Source organism: Tauraco erythrolophus, chromosome 1, assembly GCF_009769465.1.
Source record: "Tauraco erythrolophus isolate bTauEry1 chromosome 1, bTauEry1.pri, whole genome shotgun sequence".
Lineage (NCBI taxonomy): Eukaryota > Metazoa > Chordata > Aves > Musophagiformes > Musophagidae > Tauraco > Tauraco erythrolophus.
Window position 1 is genome coordinate 76,359,151 of NC_141465.1, and position 17,075 is coordinate 76,376,225.

Consider the following 17,075-nt stretch of genomic DNA (forward strand, 5'->3'; position numbering starts at 1 on the left):
ATAAATAAATCAAGAAGCGTATTACAATAAAAATGGATAACAGCAGGGAGACCTTAGCTCTGTTCCCAGTTAGCTCCAGGACTTACGTGGTGACTTCATGTTTGTATTTGCATTGTTATTTTTCCACTTAGTTTATAGAAGTGAAATGGCTCAGAGACAGGCAGAGATGACATGAATATTTCACACAGGACTAAAACGGCAGGCAACAACTTTTGGAAAGATGCACAGGTTTAGGGTGCCCTCTTTATCCTATGGCTGGGGGAATATACAAAAAAAAAAAAGAAAAATCCTGGATTCATTTAAGGACCCTTTTGGGCAAAGACTTAGGAGGCCTTATCTATCTGGAGCCCCCAACATAAGAAGGACATGGACCAGTTGGAGAGGGTCCAGAGGAGGGCCACGAAGATGATAAGAGGGCTGGAGCACCTTTCCTATGAGGACAGGCTGAAAGAGTTGGGGCTGTTCAGCCTGGAGAAGAGGAGGCTCCGGGGTGACCTTATAGCGGTCTTCCAGTACCTCAAGGGGGCCTACAGGAAAGATGGGGAGAGGCTGTTCAGGATGGCCTGTTGTGATAGGACAAGGGGTAATGGTTTTAAAATAGAGGGAGGTAGATTCAGGTTGGATATTAGGAAAAAATTTTTTACCATGAGAGTTATAGAACAGTGGAACAGGTTGCCCAGAGAGGTGGTGGATGCTCCATCCCTGGAGACGTTCAAGGCCCGGTTGGATGAGGCCCTGAGCAACCTGATCTAGTTGGAGATATCCCTGTTCCTTGCAGGGGGGTTGGACTAGATGACCTTTGAAGGTCCCTTCCAGCCCTAACCATTCTATGATTCTATGATTCTATTGGTACTGGAGACTAGTTGCTGCTTTTTCCACATTAAAGATTTGCCAGTCCATGAGGCTCTTACTCATCCAGTTCTATAAACAAAATAAATGGAGTAGTGAAGCCTTTTATTTGCCCTGCTCCCACCACTGTATTCTTTGGAACTCTTGTAGGGTGTCACAGTTGAGACAGGTTGGGAGGAGTGCCTTCTGAAGGTGATATCTGAACTATTTACAATGTAGGGGTTTATTTTTAATTATTAACTTTTTTTTATCACTAGCAATTTTTGATCTCCAATCTACTGTTGCATCAGCTGTCATGGAGGACAAGTATTTGTTTCTGGGTTTTCTGTATCTGTGCCTTCCAGTGTTAATCATGGGTATAAGTCTGTATTATGTTTTTTTTTGCAGTTCTACATACAGCTATTAACGATGGTTAAAAAAAACCAACCCCCTCCCCCTGCCAAAAAAAAAACAAACACAAAACCCACAACATGTTGTAATGCATCTAGCTGTGTCGTGTCCCTAGTAAATAGAAACTGAATGCAGAGAAGTCCTGTAAGCATTAATGTTTCCTGTGTTCTCAGTAATTTACAGGTTAAGAGACCAGATTTATTTTCTGAAAGTTATGTGACTACAATTAAATCCACTTTATTCACAATGTATCTGTTTGGGGGTTTTGTCATGTTTTTAAGGTAAATCCCAAGGATTTAGATTCAAAATATGCATATATTCAAGTTACACATGTAATTCCATACTTTGAAGAAAAGGAGTTGCAAGAAAGAAAAACCGATTTTGAAAGGACTCACAACATTCGTCGCTTTATGTTTGAGATGCCTTTTACTCAAGCTGGTAAAAGACAAGGAGGAGTAGAAGAACAATGTAAGCGACGGACTATTTTGACAGGTACTGATTGAATGGAAATTTCCTTTAAAAGAAAACTGCTGTTTTGTTTTTTATACTTAATTCTCGATACTAGGTTTTTCTATATGTTATGTATTTTGTCAGGAAAGTCTTCTAAAGAAGATTTCACACGTGACTGTTGAAGGTGACAAGAATTGCAAAGTATACCAAAATACTTTTAGACAAAATACCTTCTTAAGATTAGTACATACTTGAAAATAATACTCAAAAATATTAAATGTATATCATTATGTGATTTCTTAACCCTTAAGTATTGGAAAAAGAGAGTAAAATCTCATATTTGGCTATGTTCTAACTACCCTTCACTTTTAAGTCATTTGAGGTTTTTTTTAATAATGAAACATCAGTATCTCTCCCTTCACCCTTCCCTGTGCTCACCTCTCTTCACTATAAAACATCAAAGAGTGGGGGTATTATGCTTGCTAGTTTGAGTATGGGGGTTTTCAGCATTCTTTCAGGTTTTGGATTTGTTAAAGGCAGCATTAGTTCTTTTGGCTAAAAGCAGCTAAAAGACCCTGAAGGCAGATTCTGGTTTGATTTCCAGCCTCTAATTCCATTGTGACTTTGGACTAATCGCTGTGCTTTAGTTTCCCATTTGTTAGTTTTAGAAGGGAGAGAGAGTGCTCATCTATCTCTCCATAGACTCAAATTTTAAAGAGGTTTAGTTCAGCAATACAAAACATTTTATTATAATTTTAAGGGGGATAATTAAAAGTTATGGTGCATTTGGTGATGTTTCTGTATAACATGTAAATCTGAATTTGTGAAATAACAAGTTGCCCTTTGACTGGAAGTTGGAGCATTAACTGAAATGATGTAATTCTGTTCTGTACAGATTTTTCCATTTCACCTACTTAGTCCTTTATAGCAATCAGCTAAAATACTTTTCATATTTTTAGTGAAAACTAGACTTTCAGATTGGTTTCTTCAAGGAATAATCTTCAAATAATTTTTTTGTCTTTTTTCCTTAAGCTTCGAGAATTGTGAATCTGGAGTCTAATTTTCCTTATTCTTAGAAAAAGACTGTTATGTATTTTGTCTCTGTTAAGTGTGATCTTCTGTATCACTTAATATAGTGATAAAACCAGATAAATTACTTTATAATGTCAGCTGTCCAAAGCTAGTACTTATGAGGAAATAGAAAATATAACCTTGCTATTTTTGATTCTTCTCCTCTTTGAGATACGTGGGTGATAAGCAATTCTTTTTGCAATTCTGATATGGATTAAATTCCCATGGTTTGTTTCTTAGTTATTAGTAGTAGCAGTAATGACAATGATCTTTCTTTCTTTCTCATTTTCTTTGTATGCATATATACATTTTCAATATTTTCTTTCCTTGTATATTTGGTAGTACTACTGATTATAAAATATGGTATTAAATTGGGCACCCAATTACATCAAAATGAGATTTTAACATAAAATTCTATCAAAACACACCTTATTGAAAAACCTTTTTCTAACTATATTGAACTTGTTTCCGTCCATAGCTATACATTGTTTCCCATATGTGAAAAAGCGCATTCCAGTAATGTACCAGCACCATACTGATTTAAACCCAATCGAAGTAGCCATTGATGAAATGAGTAAAAAAGTTGCAGAACTTAAACAGCTTTGTTCTTCTGCTGAAGTAGATATGATCAAATTGCAGCTGAAGCTGCAAGGAAGTGTCAGTGTTCAGGTAAGACCACATACTTGGCCATTCAGCTATTTTGCTGCTTCTGTCCCTGAAAAATTACATAAAGTATCTTACCATTGGTTTCTATTCTGTATATTCAAGAATGTCCTGAATTAGAAACATGCTAACTGTTTGCAGTTATTTCCAGAGTAGGAAAAGCAGTAAGAGTATTTCATGAAAGCACTGATCATGGGCATTTACATGAAAGGACTAAAATTAATCTCTGGAATCTACGGTGGTCCAAGCCCCACCAGGTTTTGGTGTAAAGCTGAAACTACCATAAAATAGTGACTTCCCGTATGAGGTGGAATTAGCAGATTTTGCCTAGATGTAGGTTCAAGGTGGTCATTATTGCTTTTGTATTTTGGTAAGATCTCTGGGGAGATGAAGAGGGAGTGCCAAAATATAGGACGGTAATAGTAGAAAATCTCTCTGTGCAACGTTTTGTTTTACCTAAGGCAAGGACTGAATGTATAAAGAAACCATCAGATTCACCTAGAGGCTGCATCATGCAGTTGGTAACGTACAGATCAATATGGTAAGGGTCTTAAAAATGATAGAGCAGCACTTCTGTCATTGCATTCTTAACAGATTAAGATCAGTGGAACACTAAACACAGTCATCTGAATTGAACTGTAGTCATATTGAAGAGAAAATTAAAAAAAGAACAAACCAAGGTTCCAGAATCAGCAAGTTGTCAAGCTAGTGCCTGGGATGAGAAGGGAGGGACTTTTAATTTGAAAGAATGATAGAGATGAGTCAGAAATCCTTGAACCCACTTTTTGTGTGGCTGCCATAATAGCACAATTAAATTTCTGCTAATTATTGCAGAATTTCCAGCTGAGAAGAATGTTTTCAATAGATAAAGAAACTAAACAGTAGTAGATGTATATTTAGCTCATTTTCTTCATTTTCCCACCCTGATTTCATAAACAGAGATGACAAATTGGCAATATCAGCAGTTACTTTGCCACACGATCAAAGTGGTTTCTTTGTGCCAGGACGGGTTCTTACAGAGTGCTGGAGAGACCTCTCCTGCTCTTATGTCCCAACTCCAGCAGTTTTCTTATGTGTTCTCCTAAGAGAAGCAAATCGGACACCTGTAGTACCTGTTATTGCTAAGACAATATAGCAGAGAACTGACTTTATTTTGTAATTCTTGTGCTTTTTAGGTTAATGCTGGTCCATTAGCATATGCAAGAGCTTTCTTAGATGACACAAACACCAAAAGATACCCAGACAATAAAGTGAAGCTACTAAAAGAAGTTTTTAGGTATGTTTTTCAAGGTGGGGGGGAAAGACCTGTTTTTTGGTTTCCTTTTTTTTTCTAGACTGATAAGACTTTTTCTTAACACTTTTAACTTCTATGGTGTTCTGACTGCTTTAAAAACATACTTTAGGCTGGCATTTTGAAGTAATCTTTTGCATTTTGTATTCCTGATAGAGATTTTTTTTTTTTTCTATCTTTTTATCTAAATCAGGCAATTTGTTGAAGCTTGTGGGCATGCTCTGGGTGTAAATGAACGACTTATAAAGGAAGATCAGTTGGAATATCAAGAAGAAATGAAGGCCAACTACAGAGAAATGGCAAAAGAGCTTTCTGAAATAATGCATGAACAAGTACGTGCTGAAATTAAATTGTACATATCAGAGTTCAGAACGTAGCTGTAATGTGAACCCACTAGGAAAAGTGTATGTAATGTTTTACACAAAAGGATTGCTGCTTTTTTTTTTCTGTTGGAGTATAAGCATATCATGGAATTGTGGAACTTTGTTGTTTTTCTGTTTGTGGATTTTCTGCAGATGCTTTCTTGACCTTCAGAATTAAATGTTCCTCATTAAGAAAGTAAATCTGTTTGGAACCAGACTGTTTTTTTGTAGGAGAAGACGACTACAATAAATACAAAATGAATTTAATGACATGAATATATGTCATTTATACTTCATATGTGTAGTTACAGGAGTATCTATTCATTGACCCAAAATACTCATTTTAGTCTATACTTTCTGATAACTGTAGGGGAATTTGATCTGCAAGCTTAGCCCTCTTTTTTTTTTTAGATTTTGGAGATATAAACATTTACTTTTGCAATAAAGAGTTAAACATCTTTCAAGAGGTATTCCAACACATTTTCTTGAGGGGAATCCGCTACAGGCGAGCTGGAGATATGGGAGAAGGAAAACCAGAACTCTCATGACATGAGATGTAGGACCCTGCATCTGAGAGCAATGGTAGAAACGTCTCTTGACTTCAGAGGCAAGGATGTTATTTCCAGGAGGACAGGAAGGGCTGAAGATTCATGCTTGATTCTTGCCTTCTTGAGATTTTGTTCATTATATTTATCACTTTAGGTTCCTTTTTTTTCATCCACTGTTACCTGTATAATCTTTTCCCAGAGCCATAGAGTGTCTGAGAGTTCTTAACTCTGAAGACTTGTATTTCTGGCCCACAAGAAATACCTGTGTTTTCTGATAATATTTTACCTTGTAAATACACAGGTCTATGTGACTTCTTTAGATGTATGACCATAATAGCAACTTTCCTTAGTCTTAAGAGCCAGTGCATCCTGGTCTGGATAACCAGTTAATACAAGGAGGAACTCTGAGTTTCTCTTGTCCATACAAAAACCACAGACTTCACTGAGAAATCAAATTGTAGAGGAAAAATCAGACTTGAGACCTACCTAAGATGTTCATCTTAACTAGTTAAGATTAGATTAACTAGTTAATCTTCCAGGTTTTTTTCAGGATTGCATTTTTTTAGATGTGCAATGACTTTACCCATTTGCTGCTTTTTGACATCTCTAAATTACTCTTATTACCCAAGAAATACTTGCTCAAAAAGCTAGTCAGTTTGCTGGTGTAACAGCTTATACATAGGCTTATCTAATAAAGGTTTACCTTTATTCTACCCTTCCTTAGATGGTATCCAAAACTTTTATGGCATTTTTTTCTGTTCAAAAATTCATTGAGTGTCTGAAGTTCACTTCACGTGTTTTCTTGCTCTCCATTATTTCCTGATATGTTTTTTTTTCAGGTACTGTGCTATGAGTAGCAATGTGCTATGATATAATTAGAGAAGCACAAGAATACAGCAAGTGCATTGGATTTATTTTCTTTCTCTTATTCTTGTGTTATAATATCACAGGGAAAAGCTTACCACAAAACTAACTTTTTTTAATGACCAATGAGAGAATATTGTGAAAAAAGGTTTGTAGGAAGTGATACCATTTTGTCAGAATCCATGTGGTGGTGTTTTGTTTTTTTTTTAAAAAAAAAAACAATGTCTTTCAGATACGTACATAGAGGAAAACAGTTTTGAAAGATCCCTGGAACAGGAAAAGAAATTGCTTAGCTGACAAAAATGACACAGTTTAACTGTGTGTCAATGTGATGTACTGAAAAGCAGAAAGCAGTGGAGGGTTTTAGACAGGAGGACAACTGACTCGACAGCTGATTAAAATGAACGAGGTATATGGGAGAATTAGATGGGTGTACAGAAGACCTTCAGAAAAGAGAGGAAAATGTTTCAGTCAATTTCATAGTAAGGATAATAAATGAAATATTAATATTCCCCTGGCACAGGAAAAAGTAAAAGGGTTATAATGACAGTTTGTACACAAGAAAAAAATATTTTGAACTCAGTGCAAGTGCAAGTTATGTATGTTTAAAAAAATGCTCAGGCATGTGATTTTTTTCCAAAGATTGACGATAAGAAAAAGCATGTAATGCCTGAAACTTCAGGAGTAAATCACACTGTTTAAGAGTAAACAAAGAGAAGGAGGAGCAAACAACTGATACCTGTAAGATAGTATGAACAGAATATGAAAGTACAGCACTGACTGCAGTGATGTGTACTATTAGCCTGCCACTGTGTTCTTTTTATATAAATGTAGTTAGTTGTAAATAATTAAAACCTGCTGTGTTGTTGGGTTGTTTGTGGTTTTTTTTGAATTAGATTGATCAGTCCTCTGAAGGCTCAGAACCATGAGGCTCTTCACTGAAATCTTTAAAAATGTCAGCTTTGTGTGCCTGCCTATTGCCGTATTTGGAAAAAGAGCTTCTTGCAGTGTCTGTTCTAATGTAATTGAAAAAAAAAAATTAGCTGTCTTACAATAGTGTGGATTTTAAACAATTGCAAAAATTTTGTATGAAAAATATAGACAAGAATCTTAACAAATTCTTCTTTTTTCTCCTCTGCTGCTTGCCAATCCAATATGATCAGATGGGATGGTAATTAGTTTTCTTTACTTCCGCTCTTAGTTTGTCTAACTGTTATGTAATTCCTTTCTTTCCAATATTTATAATCTTAGCATCAGTAAATTTATAGCTCTCAAGAATAAAATGTTTTTGGTGCTTTGATAGCTTTTGATGAGAAATACTGGAACCATACCTCTAAGTCCAAAAAAAGAAAACAAATAAAAAAGGACAAAAGGCAAGCCTATTGTACTTGCGAAACTCCTTTTGAAAGTTAACAAGAGAAATGAGAGAAGATATTCAAGCTTCTTCTAGAAGTAATAGTGTAATACCTGAAGTAGGAGGACTGATGTTAGAGAAGTAACTACTGCCCTCCTAAATCTAGTAGAGGATGACTAAAAAGAGTAATCATCCCCAAAGGGTGCTGTGCAATTGAGATAGTCCTAAAAAGCTGAGTTGATAAGCAGCACATTATGAAATTGGTTACCTGTTTTATAAATGCTTCTGTTGTTTTGTAACATTTTGGTAAATACATGTTTTCCATTTTAAGATTACTCCGGTTGAAGAAAAGGCCAGTGTTATGCCTAATTCACTACACATTTTCAACGCCATAAGTGGAACTCCGACAAGCACAACAGTTCATGGGATGCCCAGTTCTTCTTCAGTTGCATGATTTGTTTTGTAAAGGAAAGTATGTTCGTGTTTTTTTTAAAGTATGTGGATTTGCTTCATTGTGCGCAAACTCAGGATGATTTTGAAGCTAAAGGTTGGGCACGTGCAAGCTGCGTAATTCATACAAATGTTTGAGCACACTTAGCAAATAGCAGTTACTGGTAGTAGTCTTTTAGAGTAAGGGAGACATATTTTTTAATCTTGCTGGTAGCATTCAAAAGTATTCACAATGTCATTGCAGAAGTGCGTGTTGGAAAATTATGAAGTTGAAGTTAATTTCTCTTTTTCATTAGAAAGTATTATTAAAATGAATTGCACATTACAAAAAAAAGTGTTGTGGGATGTAATTTTGCAGATACGTAACATTCAGGTGTTCTTTTTGTGTATGGCACATAGAGATTGATTCCAAGTACAAGAACTATTTTGAGGCTAGACAGAGACACTAGTTTTTTGGGTTTAATGGAACTGACGATAGTAGTTTTTGTACCATTTGGCAAATTGTTGTGCTTTATTTTATACCTTGTTGCATTTTGGAGGTATGTGAGCTTAAATCTTACTAAACAACTAAATACAACCAAAGGTCTGTATTAATGAACACTGAGTTATACTAAAATATCAATAGTAGGAAGTTGTTATGTACATATTGTTTGTTAATACAGTCCATACAGTCTGTACATAAATGTATTACATTTCTAAGCATTTTTTAATATTCATACCGGCTCTTATCCTTCTGCGTTCAGTTTATTGTGAAAATTTGCTCATTCCAAGCATATGCAGACTTTACAGTTCATTTATTCCTGTATATAAATAAGTGCAATATAAATATAAAGATGTATACAGTCTTTGCTATGTTAGGTTTATATGCAGTTATTAAAAGAAAAAAACTTTTTTGCCAAAGCAACGGAGTATGTAATTGGTGATCATGGTTACTGTGGTAAATGGTGGTATAATTTAAAGCTTTTTTCCATATTCTTATTCTTTTAAGACATTAATTTAGTAATTTTATATTTGGGGAAAATAAAGGTTTTTAATTTTATTTAACTGGAAGCACTGTCCTGCTGTAATTAAACATTCTGTACTACATCTATATTAAAAGGAAAAAAGTAGTTACTTTTCTCACTGTGTGCTCTGGTTTTTATTTTAGATACGTCCCTGAGACTGGGGAAAAATGAAGGCTTAATCAAAAAAAAAAAAGGCTTTTTTCAGCTTAAGTATGAGATAAGATATAGACACTTCTAGGGTGTAATTCATATTCCTTGCCAGTAAAGAGAATTTGGGTTATTAGTTAAGACATCAATTTTGGACCCATCGTGTTTTACTCAAGTAGCATGTAAAGTAATGAAAGGTTGTTACTCAGCAGTACAATTCATATGAGGAAGTCTTCAAAACTTTTCATCAAATGACAGTAGGAATCATCTTTTCCTTATGATTTAAGGTTTACTGTTATTTTCTGCGGCACAGCTTGAAACTCATATGTTGCCATTACTCATCAAAGATTTTTGCAAAACATAGAATCATAGAATGGTTAGGGCTGGAAGGGACCTTCAACGGTCATCTAGTCCAACCCCCCTGCAAGGAACAGGGATATCTCCAACTAGATCAGGTTGCTCAGGGCCTCATCCAACCTGGCCTTGAACGTCTCCAGGGATGGGGCATCCACCACCTCTCTGGGCAACCTGTTCCACTGTTCTATAACTCTCATGGTAAAAAATTTTTTCCTAATATCCAACCTGAATCTACCTCCCTCTATTTTAAAACCATTACCCCTTGTCCTGTCACAACAGGCCCTCCTGAACAGCCTCTCCCCATCTTTCCTGTAGGCCCCCTTGAGGTACTGGAAGACCGCTATAAGGTCACCCCGGAGCCTCCTCTTCTCCAGGCTGAACAGCCCCAACTCTTTCAGCCTGTCCTCATAGGAAAGGTGCTCCAGCCCTCTTATCATCTTCGTGGCCCTCCTCTGGACCCTCTCCAACTGGTCCATGTCCTTCTTATGTTGGGGGCTCCAGAACTGGACGCAGTACTCCAGGTGAGGTCTCACGAGGAAAACAATTCATCTTGGTAGTGAAATGCTGGATAACTCTGCTTTTTCCAATTATGTTTCTGAAACAAAATTCCTATTTGTTTAAAATACTTTTTCTAAAAAAAAAAAAAGAGTGGAAAAAAGACCCCAACCCTGATAAATACTTCTAGTCAGTGAACTCAATGCTGTGGTAAGAGACAGTCCACTTTTCCACCTCCACCCTATATGCTTTCACTTTTTGTTTGTTTGTGGAAATGGGTGTAGGAATACCTTGTTACGTATCAATGTAGTCAGTCTGGAAAGGTATTTCATTATCAGGAGAAAATATCCTGTAAAGTTTTGTCATTCAGGAAGACTTCTATATCAATATATTAATAGAAATTGTGTCCACCATGATGGCTTCTTGTAATTACCCCGCTTTTTCTAACTTTCCCTTTGTGCTGGGAGCAGAACTGACAGTTTCCTACAGTTGTACACCACCTTTTGCACTGAGCCCTCAGTTTGATGGAGTTGTACCTGCTAACCAACCTGTAAATGTAGTATGTATTCATAATTGAATATGTATCTGTATATTTATGTACATCTAAATATACGTGTAACTGTTTTGCTTACTTGCTGCAAGTTGGCCTATGCAAAATAATGAAACGTTGTTGACAAAAGGTTGACGTAGTTTTACATAGGATAGTATTCATGATTAGCACATGTTCAACTCTAAGCATACAGGTATTTTACTTATGATCTTATATGATGCATTTATATGTGAGAACATGCCCTTTAATGTATTATTTTTGTTTTAGATATGCTCAGATTATAATTATTGGGGTTTACCTCCTGAACAATCCATTCTGTACCAGCCTCCCTTTTCTGCTGTTACTTCTGTAACATGTAAATCAAGTACCTAACATGGATTTTTTTTTTTTTATAAAGACTTGGGCTCTGTACTGATTTTGACTGGGATAGACTTAAATTTCTTCACAGTAGCAGATATGAGGCTATGGTTTGGATTTGATGAAAACAGCATTGGTGACACAGGGATGTTTTAGTTGTTGCTGAGCAGTGCTTACACGCATCAAGGCCTTTTCCGCTTCTCATACTGCCATGCCAGTTAGCAGGCTGGGGTGCATGCAATAAGTTGGGAGGGGACACAGCAGGGACAGCTGACCTCAACTGACCAGAGGGACATCCCGTGCTCAGCAACAAAAACTGGAGGAAGTTTGCCAGGGCAGCAGTTGCTCAGGCTGGGTGTTGGTCAGCTAGTGGTAAGCAGTTGCACTTGTTGCATCATTTGCTTTTCTTGGTTGTTTTGGGTTTTTTAATGTATTAAACTGTCTTTATTTCTACTCTTCTGATTCTCTCCTGTAGCCCACTGCAGGGGAGCGAGCGAGCAGCTATATAAAGTTAAACCACAGCGGTCCTTTTTGACACTCAATGTGGGGCATGAAGGTTTCCAGGTAGCAGATTTGACCACAGTGTGTTCAAGGGAACTTAATAATTATTATCTCTTTAACAGTTGCTGATCGCAGTGTTGCTTTACTTGTTCTCGGCATTGGTTTATCCGATCGATGCCATGCTCCCTTTTTTTGGCTGCACATCAAATCTGAGAGCTCGTTAAAGGCTGTATTTGACTTTTGACATTTGCTGTGCAGTGTAGCACTTGGTTGTGCTTTGCCTGGGAAAGCTACGATAAGAGCATTGACCTTGAGCCTAATCTGGTATTTGGGCCCTGCGTTGTCGCCTTCCCTTCAGGAATCGTCTCATGAAGACAATTAATAATTGCACTTTTTTCCCTTTTCTCCTCCGAGAACCAGTTGGTGGAGGGAATGAAGAATGGCACCTGCCCCTTCTTTTCCTGCAGATTAGGTGTTTTCTCCCTTTTTACAGTAACTCTTACCTTGATCATTCTTTAAGAATTTACATAAGGTTTAACCAGCTTTACACACACATAATTGTCAAATTAATGAAAGTGAGACATCAGATTTTTTCAAGTGTATGAGGAAAAACAGATGTCTACCAGGCTAGAGCAGTTATGAGACTATATACAAGAAAACATTCAGAACCCCTGATTAAGTAAGCTTGAGCTGGCATTTAGTGTTTGAAAAAAATGAGATCAGAAGCCTGGAAGAAATCTGAACAGAAATTGGCTGCATCATTTTGCTCTAGTCAACCTCATTAGCACAACTACCAAGAGAGAGCTGAAACTTCTGATAGAGCTGTTAAGTAATATGATATTTTATTTTTTTTCCAGTGGCCTGAACTGTAAATGGAAGAGATAAGTTCCCAAGGACGTACAGATAACTAAGAGAAGTACCTTAGTTAAGCAAGACTTCTCAATTCATTGCTCATTCCGAAACTCAGAGCTCAGTGAACATTGCCTGGGGAGAGACAAGTCCAGAGCTGTATGTCATTTAGTGAAGCTTTAGAAGCCACCTTAACCATAGTAATCAATAATAAGGCACATAAGGAGACAAATGCCTTTTATAATTGGTCTAATAAAATGGAAGAATTGTCATCGTAACTATTTAGGCTTTGAAAAGGCCTATAACAAGAAAGAAAATTTCTGTCCATCCATCAGCAGCCTGTTGAGGGTTTGTTGGTTTTTTTTTTTTCAGATTGCTTAAAACTTTTCTCTCATCACCACTAGCAATAGATCCTTGTTCTGCATCCATAATTTGAAACAGCGGAATATTTTCTCATCACAGTGTGCTGGAAAACTGTAAAAATACATAAAAAAGCCTTGAAACAATTTATTTAATTGTGCTTAGAGCAATTATGTGACTGGGATTTTTTTTTTTAATCACTTATTTACTTGAGAAAGATAACATGGGTAAGGTGACACCCTAAGCTAAACTTAACTGTTACCTGTTTTGGAGATACTGATAACTCTGAACGATAGGAACCGAAATAGAAATGAAGGGATGCACAGGCTGGTAAAGCATGAGGCAGCAGCGTGTCTGCGAAGAGCTGTGTTGCTAAAGCTCAGACATGGATGATAATTTGCCGTGCACGTCTGCGGGGGAAGATGACTCACAGCCAATAGTAAAATATGCTTATTACAACATGCTTGTAGAAAACCATTGTTCTGAACAATTCACTGCCTGTTGGGATTATAGATTATAATAATTCGATAATTACCATACTGAATTTTGGTGCATGGCTAGGAACCAGTGATCAAAACTTGACAATATTTGTTACTAACTGGCAGAGAGAACCCTAAAATGAAATTTACATCTTGTTCCAAAAAAAAAAGTAAATCTGTTCAGCTTGTTAATGAAACAAATTGGTAAAAAATGAGAAGCTTTAAAAAAAAAAAAAAAGTTGACTGAATGGGCACAGAGCTATGACAGCAAGAGAGGAAATACTTCTGCTTTTTGACAAACTGAGGCTAGTGTTGAAATACTGACACTTAAAAACCCAAATATTGAAGTGGAAAGAAGAGGATATAGAAATGAAAGTACGGACAATTGCTAAGGAATTTAAGATGCTGATTGGAAAAATCTACCTCATCCAGATGAAGATATTAAGGCATTTTTCTGCAACGCCTTTTCGCTGCAATATAACCTCATTACTAGGCAGGTGGTCAAAGGTCAGATTGTTGTATGGAGATATGTTCCGAGTGGTTAGGCTCTGTACAAGCAGTGACAAAAGCGTGTTTTTGCATGATGTATTTCATAGCTCTCTTGCAATCCAACGGGAAGTTTGTTTCTATCAGGTAAGAGAAAAGCATGTGGTATGATGATATGCTTTGTTGCCATGGTACTGGTCTATCACGAGGTCCGAAGACCAGACAAATAAAATAGGCTTGTACAGAGAATAGGTGTGGTCAAACAGCTGTCCTCCTTCTTTGCCGAGACTACAAATTTAGAGACTATTTTTTAGTTCGTTGACTGTGTGCAGTAGGAAGTTAAAGTGACAAAATTCAACTCAACCACAAGGAAAGGGAAGGTGGTATAGATTTCAAACAAAACTGGTGTCAGTCACTCACGTTGACACTCATAGATTTCACCCAGTCATATTCTCACACCCACGTGCTCACAAGCGCCAAGAAGCCCATGTCCAAGTGGCCAGGCCAGGCAGGCTGGAGATCCCCATGGAAGGCGAGGAATGGTGGCTCTTGAGTAAATGCCACATCACCAGGAATCTTTGTTGACAGCGGAAAACCTTCTCAGTGTGCTGATTTTGGCTGGGACAGAGTTACATTTCTTTGTAGTAGCTCGTGTGGAGCCGTGTTTTGGATTTGTGCTGAAAACAGTGTTGGTAACGCAGGGCTGTTTTAGCTGTTGCTGAGCAGTGCTTGCGCAGTCAAGGCCTTTTGTGCTCCTCACACCGCCCCGCCAGCGAGCAGGCTGGGGGTGCACAAGGAGTTGGGAGGGGACACAGCAGGGACAGCTGGCCCCAACTGACCAGACAGACATCCCAGACCAAATGACATTGAGAGGTTGGCCAGGGCAGCGGTTGCTCAGGGCCTGGCTGGGCATCAGTTGGTTGGTGGTGAGCAATTGGGCTTTTGGCATCACTTTTTTTTCTTGGTTTGGGTTCATTTGTGTTTTCTCTCTCTTTGGTTTTTTTTTTTTTAGGGAGAGGAGTATTTGGGCTGTTTTGAGTTTTTTTGTTTTAATTATTAAACTGTCTTTATCTCAACCCACAAGTTTGTCACACTTTCACCCTTCTGATTATCTCCCCCATCCCACTGGGTGGGGGATGAGCAAGCAGCTGTGTAGGGCTGAGCTGCCAGCTGGGGTTAAACCACAACAATCACCCAGGTATTTATATCCTTCAGCTTATTACAATGTGACTTTTCCTATCATAATCTTGCTTACCTCATCACCCATAAACCGTAGGGAAGATTGCTACCTGTTGTCTGTATTTCCTCCTTTGCCTATCTTTATGGCTACAGCTTTCCTTCCTGCTGGGATAACAAGAGGCGGACTGGCACATACAGAGCATGTTGCAACCTACCGCCATCCTCCTGGTATCGGAGCTCAGGTCTTCTGCTGACAAGTCACCCTGCTGTGGCCTTATTACAGCTCAGGCCTCCTGATCTTGATGTAAACAGCACATTCCTCAGTGTTTACCAGTTTAATTGCTGTTAATCGCGTCCTTGGTTAATAAATTCATGCTGTTCCTTCACCTCAACCCATGCTGCTGCTCGTGCTTTCACATAAATAATTTCCACTCATATTTGATTCAAACCAACCTTAATGTTTCTGTTTCAGCTCCCTGCAGCACCAAGTGATAGTTTGATACAAGTGGGACATTATAATAGAGCGAGTGCCTAAATGCTGAAGTGCAGCCTGGCTGATGCTTTTAGAGCCCATTGATGAAAAATCAAATGGAGATGCTTTCTAGAAGACTTCACAAAAGTATTGATGCCATACTGGTGCTATTCATCATTTTCACTGGTGTTCCAGAAACAAATTAAAAAAAACAAAAAAACCCTGCCAACTTAAATTGCCTGAAAACAAAGATCAATCTCTCCAATTGGAATTGCTCCAAACTAGGACCTTTCAACATAGCATGCTAGTGTTAAAGTCATGCTTCTAGGAACAAGAAATTAAAATTAATTGTACATATTGTCTCATGGAAAATAGCACCTGTGAAAAGGATCTAAGGATTGTTCTGAACATCTAACTTCCCGTAAGCAAACTCCTGATGTAATTCCGTGGTAAAGAGAACTAATGCAGAAAGTGGATGTAAACAGAATGTATCGTGGTGATTTTACCCCCTGTCCTCCTACAGCACCTGTGAAACCACTGTGCTGCCGGGCAGACACTAAGGCTAATCTTTTAAAATGTTGAACTGCGGAATTTAAACAAGAGTGACAAAAACTCAAGGAATAGAGCAAAATCTTATATGGTGGGAGATCTAGGGGAGAGTGTTTCGACTTATCAAGTAGAAAATCAAGGAGTGTATAATACAAAAACAATCTCACCAAAGAGCACAGTGCATGCTGTGAGGCTTTTTGTATTCAGTTAAGGAAGACGTAACAGAGTTTGCATGCTGAAGTTGGGCAAATTCAGATTAGAAATTCAAATCAGACTCTTAATCCCCATTGACCACTACATTGAACACTACCGATGGTGCTGAGTTCCAAAGATCTGGGTGTCTTCTGTCAGATATTCTTTACAGTAAGGGGATGTTATTTATTTAATTACTCTTTTATTTCAGGTATAGTTAACCTGTGGTACAAAGCTCAGGCTGTGTTCATTGCTAATGGTCTCTCTTGGGTCTAAGTGCTGAAGCCAAAATTTGAAAGAGAGTATGAAATCCTTAGCTGTAAGCTAATGTTAGTTACTATTAACTTGTTCTGTTTTATGGCTATTTTATAGCAACATTCTGGAAAAACAGGTGCATTCAGTCTTTAACATGATAATTTTAGGAAGTGGTCTTATTGTCAACTGGGGCTTTGTTCAGGACAGCGCGTTGGTACTTGTCGAAAGACTTGTGTTCAGCTGCCAGACTTCAGCCAGCTGCTCGTCGCAGCGGAAGCTTGTACTGCAAGCACTAGTGAAGCAGTTGACAAGCAATTATATGCTCATATTTCTAGTGTTTGAAGTGATTTGAAATGCTTGTGAGTGAAGAAATGTCTGCGATGCTTGTTTGAGAGAACAGTGTCAGGTATGAATGACCTAGAACTTCAGTTTCGTTCCCTTCGTCTGCCTCCACCTTTCAGGCAGCAGTGAGGAAGTTACTCTTTCTCAGCTTTGGGTGATACATACCAGCTTCTACAAGACAGTTAAACCATTTGGTCCATGCAGCATGA

General features: G+C 37.8%; 1 protein-coding gene across 2 annotated transcripts in view; it reads left to right on the top strand.

The window, feature by feature from the left end:
* The window catches only part of DOCK9 (dedicator of cytokinesis 9), a 116,652-nt gene extending 108,356 nt beyond the window's left edge, over positions 1-8,296 (top strand). For both annotated transcript variants that reach the window (XM_086611107.1, XM_086611116.1), the window contains 5 exons: positions 1,521-1,731; positions 3,239-3,429; positions 4,599-4,699; positions 4,908-5,046; positions 8,174-8,296. In XM_086611107.1, coding sequence (XP_086467233.1) covers positions 1,521-1,731; positions 3,239-3,429; positions 4,599-4,699; positions 4,908-5,046; positions 8,174-8,296 — 765 coding nt within the window. The remainder of the gene's footprint in view (positions 1-1,520; positions 1,732-3,238; positions 3,430-4,598; positions 4,700-4,907; positions 5,047-8,173) is intronic.
* The last annotated feature ends 8,779 nt before the right edge of the window (positions 8,297-17,075 follow it).